The 13,246-nt window shown below is 33.8% G+C and overlaps 1 protein-coding gene across 3 annotated transcripts in view; it reads right to left on the minus strand.

Moving 5' to 3' along the window:
• Positions 1–44: 44 nt before the first annotated feature.
• LOC149420818 (acyl-CoA Delta-9 desaturase-like) overlaps positions 45–13,246 on the minus strand; it is a 90,796-nt gene continuing 77,594 nt past the window's right edge. For all 3 annotated transcript variants that reach the window (XM_089635567.1, XM_089635568.1, XM_089635566.1), the window contains exons 2-5: positions 10,806–11,062; positions 7,996–8,126; positions 1,629–1,834; positions 45–1,531 (exon numbers count right to left, since the gene is read on the minus strand). In XM_089635567.1, coding sequence (XP_089491693.1) covers positions 1,027–1,531; positions 1,629–1,834; positions 7,996–8,126; positions 10,806–11,062 — 1,099 coding nt within the window. In that variant the 3' untranslated portion in view covers positions 45–1,026. The remainder of the gene's footprint in view (positions 1,532–1,628; positions 1,835–7,995; positions 8,127–10,805; positions 11,063–13,246) is intronic.

The following is a 13,246-nucleotide window of genomic DNA, read 5'->3' on the forward strand; positions in this document are numbered from 1 at the left end:
ATGGGAGGGGATGGGATGGAGGAAGGCAGATATTTGAAACAATATTATTTATCCATCACAGGTTTATTTCAAACGTACAGTTAAATGTTTTATATAAATATAGAACACAACAGTACTTTAACAACAGTAAGGTACAATTTTTTATGAATAGACCCCAAAACTTTCATATTTGCTCTCCATTAAGTATTTATATAATTTGGTTCCTATATGTTTCGATCCCTGTAGAATTACGTTTTATACATCAGATAATATAAAAGACAAATCCAAGAATTGTTATAAATGTTCTCGTATCATTAATACGAGTATAGACTTCAGAAACATACGACACTAAGAGTGAAACATTCCTCTATCAAAAATACCTTAAAATAACATTTATATTTCCAGCACACATCGTTTCCTTTCATAAGCGTAATATGGCTGCAACCAGAAGGCCGCAACTGTGAGATGATCCGGTACCGATCTCCTATCTTCAATAAATACTCCTTCTATTCCATCCCATCCCTCTATTCTCTCCTTACTTCCCCAACATAACACGGTTGTAATTAAAGTCTACCTAAAATAGTCAGGGATTTAAGTTTACTTTATCGTAGACTATTATTCAGACTTGAAGTCTATCATCATAAATATTTAGTATAAATATGCGTTTTTGCACATCGTTTGTCGCCAGTCACAACATAGTAACTCGCTGAACTTAGCCGTTAGACGTAATAAATATTAACCTAATCTATATCAAGTGGTGGAGGAAGTCCCGGCCGTGTGACGGTGAGGCTACGACTACCGAAGCTGCAAACAAACAGACCAGAAGTAGTCAGACATATCCGTCCGCATCTTGCCGGACACTGATATGATTTTCTTCAGGGGAATGGAAGAAACTAGTGTCATCACTTAAAACAAATTCATGGATAAAAAGTTAAACTAATCCAACACAGCCGACGTGAATATCTTAACCATTTCTTCTTGGCAATACTGACGATGCACTAGAAATGATGAATAAACAATTATATCATAAAGCTACCCGACTACGTCTTAGTCGTCCTTCTTGTGCGTGACGATGGCTTCCGCCACCTCCTCGGCAGGCTGGTCCATGTCTCCCCATCCCCACAGCTGGTGACTGCCGTCTCCCGTCCTCTTGACGCGTTTCTCGATGATAGTCGGAGACACGGTCTTAAGGTCGTACGCCCAACCAATGCGAGCGAAGAAGTTGATGAACTGCGTGGTGAAGTTCAGCCGGCTGTTGCCCAACTCGGAGGTCTTGTAATCCCAGGGGAAGGTGTGGTGGTAGTTGTGGAAGCCCTCTCCCAGTGCGAACATGGCCACGGTCATGTTCTGGGTGGGGTTGATGTTCTTGTCGTAGGGCTTGTTGCCCCACTTGTGCGCTGCGGAATTCACCAGCCAGGTCACATTCAGGATGAAGGTATAGCGGAACATGGTGGCCACGAACCAAGAGTTGGTCCATGTCTCGTTCCAGAAGTAGACGGGAATCAGTGTTGGTACGATGAAGCAGACTATGGGCATAAGCAGCATGTAGTACCTGAATGAATCAAACAAACAAGACCGGTCAGTGACTGTTTTACTATTGATTGATGTTCAAATACATGTATCTGTTTTTCGTTAGACAGGCAACTTACTTCTTTTGGAATCGAAGAATGGGATCAGCGTAGAGGTCGCTCAAGTCCAGCCCCTTGCCTTTCTCCTTGATCTGGGGATGTTTGCGGCATAGCAGCCAGCCGATGTGGGAGAAGAAGAATCCCCTGGTCGCATTGTGGGGATCTGCATCTGTCTCGCTGTACTTGTGGTGCATGCGGTGGTCCCGGGCCCAGTCTATCACTGAATCCTGCAAAGATAGGTGAAAAGTTAGCACAAATGATTATTCAACAACGGCACTCGGGCTTAACTGTGGTTATTTAAGAAAGGCACTCAGGCAGTGATTTGGTTATTCCACAAGAGCCCTCAGGCCTTTATTGTGTGATATACAATTCTAATTACCGACAATGTTAACATGCTTACAAATGGATAATATCGCAGCGAGTTTTGGTAATTTACGAATGTGCGCTGGTTTTTTTTTTTTTTTTTTTTTTTTAATGTATATTTTATTTAGTTATAAGAGTTTACATCTTATACCTAATATATTATTTTCTATGACTACTACAATATTATTTACTTCTTACATACTAAAATTTAGATTTAACAACATTGAGACATAATCCACGAAAAACTGCAAGACTTTTAGCTTCCTTAACAATTACCGGGAGTTCATTGAACATTTTAAAACCTTTATAATAAATATTGTTTTGTGTTTCTGATAAGTGTGTTTTAGGAAGCCTAAAATTGTTGCAGTTTCTCGTAGGATATAAATGAACTGCACTATTAATTCTAACATTCTTTGACATATAGTCAGGTAACATTTTATTTTTTAGCTTATAAATAAACACTAAGGTATTATAAACTAATCGTTGCCACACACTTAAAATATTGAGTTGACGTTGCATGGTTTTTATTCTGGTGTACCTGCTACAACACAGTATTGACCTCATGCCTCTGTTCTGGATTACTTCCATTCTCTTAATTTGGGTTTTGTTACTTAGAAATATTACACTTGTACAATAATTTAGATGGGATGCTACAGTGGTATTGTAGACCAATATCCTTGTTTTAATGTCCAATTTTCCTTTTATCCTACTTAAGAAATTAACCTTTTTCGCCATTTTTTTATTTAAAATTTCAAAGTTAGTGTTAAATTTTAACTTGTTATCTATTATGATTCCCAGGTATTTAATTTCTTTTACTTCTTCCATATTTTGATTGTCTATATTTAGGACAGTATGTACGTTTAGTTTTTTCCCTAATACCATAAATTTACTTTTAGTTACATTTAATTTCAATTTATTTATGTTTAACCACTTAGATAATTCATTAAGTTCATTTTGTATTTTTGACAACGCATCTTCAATATTATTTGCTATAATATATAAAAGTGTGTCATCTGCAAAAAGTTTGATGGAACAGTACTTTAAGCACTTCACTATATCATTAATATATAAAATAAATAGGAGCGGTCCCAAAACAGATCCTTGAGGAACTCCAATGTTGATTTCTTGTTCTTCAGAGATAGTATCTCCAATTTTGGTTTTTTGTTTTCTATTTTTTAAGTAATCAATAAACCACTGCAATTCATTAGCACGGATTCCTATGTCCTTCAATTTCATTATTAGTCTTTCTCTGTCTATCGTTTCAAAAGCACGTCTAAAATCCAAGAACACTGCTATTGTGATTTTCTTCTGATCCATAGCTGTTTTCCATTCATTTATCACATAATTTATTGCTGTTTCACAGGAATATTTATTTCTAAACCCAGATTGTTCTTTTACTAGGATGTTATTTTTTTCTATAAATTTACTCATCTGTTCTTTCACAATGCATTCTAGAAATTGTTCATATTTAGGCAATCCATTTATTGGTCTGAAGTCTTCGAAATTTTTAGCATTTATTATTTTGGGCACTGGTGTTATTATGGAGGTTTTCCATGACTGCGGAAAAATTCCCTTAGTCAGAGATTCATTTATTAGTGCAACTAATCTGTCTCCTATAGCTGGCAGTGCATCTTTGATTATGCTTATAGTAATTCCATCCGGCGATGATTTTGGTTTCATTGTTTTAATGATTTTCATTAAATACTCATTGTCAATTTTATTAAACCTGAAAATATTTTTATTCTCTCTTTTTTCCGATGATTGAGAAGAGGTATCTGCGACTAATGGAATACTCTTATTTATGTTTTCGACACTAAGTACAAAATTTGTGTTAAATTTTTGGGCTATTTTAAGTGTATCATCTTCAACTCCATCTGGAAACCGAACTTCCTTAATGTTTTCCCTCTGTTTGCCGCTTATAATTTCTTTAAGTGTAGTCCACATTTTTCTTGAGTCACTTTGAGAGGTAATTATTTTTTGCCTGATATACGAATTTTTGGTATATTTTATTTCTGTACTGTACATGTTTCTAAGTTTCTTATAAGTTTCCCACCTTTCTTCAGTGAATTGTATTTTACAGGCTTTATAGGCTGTATCCCTTTGTTTTTGTAGGATATATAGGGATTTCGTATACCATTTATTTGTATCTTTTAATATAATATTAGTTAAAGGCATTAGCTCATTTACTACTGTTTTCAGATGTCCTACTAGTTCATCGGCTTTTCCGTCTAAATTTCCTTGGGTATCGCAGATCCATTTTTTGTTTTGTAATGCTGTACACAATGTATCCTTATTATAGTTGTTTTTTTTTTCTATACGTTATATTTCGTATTCCCTGTGGCTTCGGACTTGTGGTCGTTTCAAATATTGTTAATATATTTTCGTGGTCAGATATTTTTGGAGTATCCATAACATTAACATTCAAGTAAAAATGATTTGTTATGACTAAATCAATAATGCTTGCTGATGTATTTGAGATTCTAGTTGGTTTGGTCACAAGTTGTTTCATTCCTAGATAATTCACTAAACTCTGAAGTCTATTACTGTAGGTATTCTTGACTTTCATGTCAATGTTAAAGTCACCGGTTACATAAAACATATCTTGATTTTTCATGTTTTTACTACACCAACTTTCGAAAAAAATCTAAGAATTTTGAATGGCTTTGGTTTGGTGAGTGGTATAATACAGCGTATGTTCCTTTAATAAAGTTTTTTCTTATTTGTACTGCCAGTATCCATGTATTTTTTTCATCAAACACTTCATTTGATATTATTTTAAAAGATATACTATTTTTAATAATCATTAGAACTCCTCCCGTATGCCGACTAAATGAATTGCATCTTACAGTTGAATACCCAATAAATGATACTTCAGAATCGTAAATATCACTGGTTATACATGTTTCACTTAACATTAAAATTTCTGGTTTCAATTCTTGTAATAAAACTTCAATTTCATTTACGTGGGCCAAAAGACTTGAAATATTTAAATAGTATACGTTTGTCTTTTTTTTTATCCTAAAAAATCAATTTTTCTCTTCTCCGATTCTATGTTTCTTTTGTAAATAGGACACTCTTTGCTCCATGCATGGTGATTATCATTCAAATTTAATGAAAGTTTTTCATTTGTCAGTTTGCAATTTACACATTTGATTTTGTCACTATTTTCCTGACAGTCTGACGTATCATGTTCATTTGAGCATCTTCCGCATGATTTTTTATTTTTACAAACGCCTGCTTTATGTCTGTATCCGTTGCAATTGAAACATCTCAAAACTGAGAGATGATCGAAGACAGCACATCTATTCCATCCAATATTTATCTTCGCTTCCTCTAACATTTTTGAGTGTGTTTTTCCATCTACTTCTATGAATACAGTAAAGTTATTGTTTTCACTACTTTTTTTATTTTCTTTTATAAATTTTACCGATATTTTTGAGTTTTCCTTGTCTATATAATCATTTTGCATCCTTATTTTTTTTCTATTTCTTCGGCGGTATACTTATCCGTCATTCCTATCACTTTTACTGTTGGATTCTTGGGTTTAGGAATATCAACATCATACCTATCCCCAAGCTTAGTGATAACTTCTTTTCGGATCTTTTTTGTTGCCTCTGTGTTTTTTAATTCCACTATAACTGATCCTTTTTTGAAATTCTTAATTCCGGCCACGCCCACATCAACTGGATCTATGTTGTTCTTTATGTCCTCTTGTGTTTTTGTGTTTTTTTGTTCATGATTTTTAGGTTTAATTATAACAATTGGTTCATGTTTCCTTAATTTTTCTTTGAAATGTTGTTTATCATCGAATTCAAGAGATTTGCTTGCTTCATCAATTTTTTCTGTCATGTTTATGAGATATTGACGGCTGAGGTCAACACTTTTTTTCATATCTGATATATCAAATTCAAAAATTTTTCTTATGTTCAGTGTCTCATCTTCAATTTTTTTGAATAGTTGTTGCTTTAAATCCTCCATCTTTTTATCGACATACTTTATAAATTTATCATATTGCTGGTCTGCACAGGCATCAGTTCGATGTAGTGATTCGGTTTGTTTTGATCGTGTTTGGACTTTATTGGTAGTTGCCATTATGCCTGGTTGTGATTTTGGCTAATAGTGATGTTGTCGATAATTAGTTCTTATTTCTTTAGATAGATGGTGTAGGATTATTTATTAATTAATTAATTCAATTTATTTTATTTTAAAAAAAAAAGTAAAGTGTTTTTTTTTTTTGGTCAGTGTGAGGATCGAACTCGGTGCGCCGCGGCTGGATAATGTGCGAGCGATAGCTGTGCGTTAACCCGCGCTGCCACGGCTGCCTTCCGTGTAGTGGCGTATTTCACTCCTATATACTGTGAATTGCCTTAGCACAGTATGTAATAACAGATGGTTGATTTTTCGGCAACAACACTCTGACACTTCACAGTTAGTTTAAAACACTTGTAAACTGTAAATAAGACTTTATAGATTTCACAAAATTCGACAATTCTCTAGAGTGTTCTTCGGGGACACATTTAACGATAAATTATATGTTTATTAGGGAATATAATCTACGAATTTTGGATATTTTTGTGGAGCGATTTTTTGACATGCACTCTTTATCACTTGTCTATGTTTGTCTGTGTGTCTATGTTTTGCGTTAATGTCCTGTAGGTACAAACTTTTAGTTTATTTTACAGCAGCTTAGGGCTTACATATTTATTGCTCTACTGTTTGTGAAAAAATACAAGAAATTAGTTTTCTACAAATGAAAATACTTCTCATCTCTATGTTGGAAACATATACGAAAACAGATACGTAAGAAGGTAGTCACACGCGTACAAGGTTCAATCAGATTGTGCTTAATGACATTTGTGTTTTAACTGCGTTTTTGGAACGGTGTAAGGAGAAACATCTCTAAAAACCCAGTATAAATAAATATTGCTATTACTAAGTATAATAAATACTGCCGTTATTAATAGCTTCCTAGTCAATGGCAGACCAATTAATTTCCTAATCATAAATCAAATTTGAATTACTTTTGTAACTTTTATTGAAGCCAGTAAAAAAATTTTTGCGTAGACAGAAAAAGCCAATTAAATCGATCGATGCTTTATGGCCAAGAAATAATCTTACCATTGAAATGAAACCTTCGCTATAAAAATTAATGTGTAACTATAAAAAAATAAGGAAGTGTTGTTAATTTGATAAACAAAATCAAATTAAGCATATGCATAACTAAATGGCTTCTGGTTCGATCCAATTCGATGAGTTGATTATGAACAATGGCCAAGTCTGATACGGAACTAAATATAATTTTTCAGTTCTCTAAAATTTTTAATAAGATTTACAGAATAGTGTAAGAAAAAAGGAATAAATCTGTGCCACTGATGTTAGCCAAAAACAAAAACGTGTGTAAACCGCAATGGAAATACAACAGAAGATTATAGATTCCCACAATTTCAACATATCCAGAGTCTTAGAATAGAGAAGAGAACTAGAAGTGCTTTCCATTGAACTTTGAATGGAAACAAATGTTCCATTTACCCCAGCGCCTGTCTCACTGGAAATTTAAGCCTCGATTGGGCAAATATTTGGATCACGAAACACAAGCACAAGGCATTTCTTGTGTTCTTCTATAATCTATGCTCAGAGTATAACCGTGCTAAAAGAATTTGGATAATTTTATGCTGTGCTGTTTTTTTATGGAAAAAATCACCTTGGGGGGCTTAATTATAAAACGATGTATATGACATGTCAAATATGAAATCTAATTATATCAACAAAGATGTGGTGAAACGGCAAATCATTTTATAGAGTGCATGCTTTGTATACACCGAGAGTATTCAAATTGATTCAGACAAGTTTAGAATACCCGCACATAGTCCTTTCTTATCCCACAGTAGTCAAAAATACAGCACACCATTGCACAAGAATCATTTTAAAATGATTTACCTGTACTCGGTTGGTTGATTGTTTGGTTGGCTGGTTAGATTAGGTTAGGTTAGGAAACATAGGTTAGGTATTTAGGTTGATTCGTTACCTGGAAGGCGAGGGTGTTGAAGAGCACCAGTAACGCCCGAAGCGGCCACTTGGCGCTGTAGGACTTGTGCGCCCACTGACGATGCGCTCCCGCTGTGATGCCGAGGCCGGATGCAGTATACAATATGAAAGCTGTAATAAACAACAAAATGTCATGAATTACGTGTTATTAAATATAATTTAATAACTCCATTCAGGGCACGTGTGATCTTTAGCGAGTGGAGTCTTTTCTGTGAAAGGAAAGAGAGAACCAGATGGAGGGAGAAGAAGAATGCAAATCATTTCACATCCTCATTACGATGGCTTCCGTGGTCGAGGGGTAAGGCTCTCCTCTAGCAAGCTGGAGGTCGCGGGTTCAAATCCCAGCGTGCGCAGGTTAATTTTATTTGATTAATTTGTATTATTTCACAATTTACTCATTTAAAATAATATATAGTATATTTGCAGCACATTACAGATCAGAAGATACTCTCGGTATCGCCCTGGTGTAACGAGTCATTACTAAGGGACCATCATTTAAAATTGAAATGTTTAGATGATAATGTAAGTTGCGTTTAACGTTAATATTGTCAGTAAAATAAATATACCAGGCTATGATAATTTTTTAGGAACTGAAAACATAATTATTGTTCATAAAATATAGTTTGGGATAAGTTTATTTTTTGTGTTGTAAACACTTTGCAGAAGTTTTGGGATTTTATTTTAAACTAGCTTACCCCGCCACACGTGTTACTGTGGCTCAGTCAGTCTGTGCAGACAGAGAAATAATAACGCATGTTGCTTTTACGTCCAACAGATGGCGCTGTTTTTAAAAAAAAGTATGTTTTTATCTGTCACAAGTGACATCTACATAATAAAGGTATATAAAAACACATGTGTATTCGAATGTAACATTGTGTAAAAATTTCAAAGTAATCGGTGAAGAAATTTAAGATTTTGAACAAACAAACATTTACATTTTTATGTATATAGATAGATCTAAAGTAATATTGAGAGAATTGTTCTGTGTAGCGTGCGGAAACATTTCATGGCAAAACAACTTAGTGGGAACAATGGTCAACTATAATTTTATGATGACAAATTATGATTGTTATGTAAATGAAGCCAAACTGCTAAGATTTGTTACGGTTTCTCGGAAATAATGTATATAATGGTAGTCATTTAGTTGTTATATACTAAAGACATAAATTGATTCCAATTCACATGATTAAATAAAATTCATGGCATTCTTCGAAATAATGTCATAAAATTATTTAAAGTTAATAATTTTCCAAACTTTTTCCAGTTTGGTTGCCGATTTATCTGTGTGATTTTTAACGACATAAGTTAAACTGTAGATACTAAATTTACATGCATTATAAGATTAATTTATTTTCCTTGAACACATTATCTGTATCAAAAATTAGTTTTCCATTTTACTTTAGAGTTATTCGCAAAATGAATTCAATGTGAAAATCCAACAGATTGAGAGACACATATCCTCAAAGGCTCTTTGAAGAAACAAGATTAGGTTAAGTAAGGTATTGTCAATGAAAGGAAGTAATGATCCAGTATATTTAACAGTCCACATATTGTAGGAGGTCGGTGTACAAAGTCGACAAATCATTCCACAATAATAAATCTCAAACATATTATGTAACTACCTCAAATCCTCACCGCTTTCATTTATTTTTTTTTATTTATTTTTTTTTATTTATTTTTTTTTTTAAAAAAGAAAGACAAACATTCCCAGGTTACGAATAACCCAACAATGTTTGAAAATCTCCTACTACCACCACAGAAAGCCGAAAATGTTGCTTGTGTTGTGATGGAGGACTTAGCCAGCCGAGGAATCGAACACGCGAAATAATAATAATAAATAATAATAATTTAAATGTTTTGATAATTGTAATCCATCCGTTAAGATTATAGATCTATCAAATGAACCGCCCATTAAATTCTTATGCAAAATTTTCGCCATGCGCCAAACGATTCTATTTTCGTAATAACTTACTTGTTTTTAGGCAAAATTTTCTTTTTAAAATTTTTTTATTTTTTTATTTAAAAGAAAGACAAACATTCCCGGGTTACGAATAACCCAACAATGTTTGAAAATCTCCTACTACCACCACAGAAAGCCGAAAATGTTGCTTGTGTTGTGATGGAGGACTTAGCCAGCCGAGGAATCGAACACGCGACGTTCGGGTGAGACCCAAGCGCTATGCCCACTCAACCACTGACCGGTCATTATTCTGTCTTGTGTCTTGTAACATAGTTGGAAGACTTTTATCAGGTGTCTATGGTTTCTAGTTTCTCTCCCACCAGAGACAACGTGCTGCACTGCTTCTGCTAGTGATAGAGACACTTAGCCCGACGTCCCACAGGTCAGAAAGCAATCAACATTAACCCAGTGCTGTAAGACCTTGCGCAGACAATTATGTTCACTATAGTGAAGTAACGGTCTGCAGCGCTGTCTAGTGTGAAACTTTTTTGCGCAGGGTCTTATACCATTTGGTTTATGTGGATTGCTTACCGACCTGTGGGACAACAGGCTTACACTCACAGTTGAGACGGGCGAACAACATAAAAAAACAGCTAAATTCTGATGGGTGATGGTGTCACCAAGAATTTAGAAAATGTCCAAAGCTGGACCATAGAAGACCCAGGAAGGAGTGAAAAGGTGATTGAGATTTGGCTAGGCTAAATAAAGATTTTGGTTCTTTGGAGCACAATACATTGATTACACAACTTCTTCAATGACCTCCAGCACTATCTATTTTTTCTTTCATTAGAGACAAGTATAGCCTGATTGATTGGTGGGGAGTTAGTTACCTAGGATGTCGGTCTGCCACTTGGCGGATGTGAGGAAGAGGTAGGCACCGTAGATGGCGGCGAGGTGGACATAGGCGAAGGCGATGATGTTCCTCCAGACCAGCTGTCGGGGATGGTTGTCGGCGATGTTGATCTTGGCCTCCACAGCGGACAGACTCAGATCACTGGTTTTGGCGTCCGTCTCAAACAGGACACCCGTCACCTGGTCGCTGGCGTATGGCGGCATTGTCGCTTTACTGCAGGTCGATGTGTCTTTACTGGAAGCAATAAAGAAAAACTTTGTTCAGAATTTAACAATAGCATTCATTTCAACATTCACTATGGCTAATCCAGCAGATTATACATGGTGTTCAGAAACGGCAACTAAAGGATTAAAAAAACTGTTTAAGCTAGGACTACTTTTAGACACATTATAAAATAAAATAAACAGCTGGATAGTGCGACTGATATTTTTCCTACTTCGAACTCGATTTACGCGAAAGAGAAAGCTCAAATAAAAAAGTTATATCACAAATCTAAAATAAAGCAAAAATACGAAAAAGGTTTAAAAAACTTGAAAAAAACACTCTTTCTTGTATTATAGAAATACGACAGGTTCGGTTGTTTCGATAGCTCAACGAAAAGTGATAAGTCGCCTGGGATAACATAAGGTTTAGGGTTAAAATCCCGGTTGCACTAATAATCGTTTTTTTCTGGTGAATTTTTTAAAATTAATAGGATTTTAATATACTTAGTTTTAATATTCAAAAGTTTCCAATAAATTGTTTTAATTCGGGACAAACTGCTAAAGGGTAGGGAAAACCATATTTTATAATGGGAAACAGAATGTTAAGTGAAAATGACATTTCAGAATCAATAATAAAATTATGAAACACAACAAGGGTGAGTTGAAAACCTTAATCAATTATTGTCTTAATTTAATATCAATTTTCTGCATCAATATTAATGACGGTGTTTTTTTTTAATATATATTCACAATAATTAATAATTATGATAACAATAGCTAAAATATTTAATTCTGATTATCAACTGTGTCAACTAAATGTATTAAAATTATCCAAACGTAGAATAGTTAATTGTTTAGGTAAATAAAATCATAAATTCAATAAATGACAGCCCTGAACTTGCTCTCCTTCGTCTTATTTCAACTATTCCCAATGTAGGTACTATTCTTCCACCTTATATAGTGGAGTATTGTGTTTTTGAGATGTTATGCTCATTTAAATGTTCTTTGTGTTAAAATAATATGCATGTAAAATAAATAAATTAAATAGCTTTAACAGCATTTTATCCTGTGCACTTTTACATTAAATGCGGAAATTGACAGGTGCTTCCAACAACACTGCATTACTACCGACGATTTTTCAGTAGAAGTACAAACTACAAACAGTTCAGTACCCAAATTTTGTAAACAGACAGTTTCATCAACGCAATATAAATTGAAAATTTAAAAAAAATTGAACGTGAAAATTATCTTTTGGTGAAAGGGATGAAAAATCACGCCATCTCATTGAACCTTGGCATATGATTTTAATAAGCATAAATTTACGTGTTTTCAGTCACGTACTATCGTCACTTACTATCGTCACGTACTATCGTCGTAATATTCTATCTTCGAGAGTATTTCAGTTATACAGTTTTTTTACAGGAACATATTGTTATTTGAACAGTTTTATTTGAGTATACGCGATAAGATAAGTCAGTTATTAGCACTGGAGTTAGCGAATAATGTACTTTCCTACTCGGTATTAATGTCATTTGATAACATACTAATATTATTTTGTTTAATCAATCCATGAAACACGAAACACACCCTTTTAAAAAAGCTTAGCTTTATTTGCTGGTGCTTGTTCATAATTTAAAATTGGTCAAAATAATTAAATACGTAAATTACATTTATTTGCGTGTTAAAAAATCTTATTCTTATGATTTGAAAATTTACTATCCGTTTTTTTTTATTTATTTATTTATTTATTGCATCTCACTATCCATAAAACACTTTTTTTTTCGCATAAAAATCAACCTCACTAGGACTGAGCCTGTATCGAGGTTAACAATTTACACTATAGTGAAGCAAACATAAGAGTAATCACAAACATAAATTAATTCTACATACAAACACAAAATTTTTAATTTTTAATTTTTAATGATAAATGATTGTTCCTAATACCAATGGAATATAAATAGTAGAAATACGTATATTAATACGTTAAATAATATAAAATACGTGAGTTAATTCATTAAATTAATACGTTAAATAATAGAAAAAAACTCCGTCATTAGATCATAAACACATTATTGGGTAATATTATTTGATGAGTCACAAATAATGCGTTACACACTACCCCCGTGCGTACACAAATAATTTATAAAATCACAGTAGCTATAATTTCGAAAGTCTATGGTGAAATCGTCGAACGCCTTCCAAATAAGATTTCTTT

The sequence above is a fragment of the Hesperophylax consimilis genome, chromosome 9 (assembly GCF_061612785.1).
Source record: "Hesperophylax consimilis isolate HC1 chromosome 9, BYU_Hcon_1.0, whole genome shotgun sequence".
Taxonomy (NCBI): Eukaryota; Metazoa; Arthropoda; class Insecta; order Trichoptera; family Limnephilidae; genus Hesperophylax; species Hesperophylax consimilis.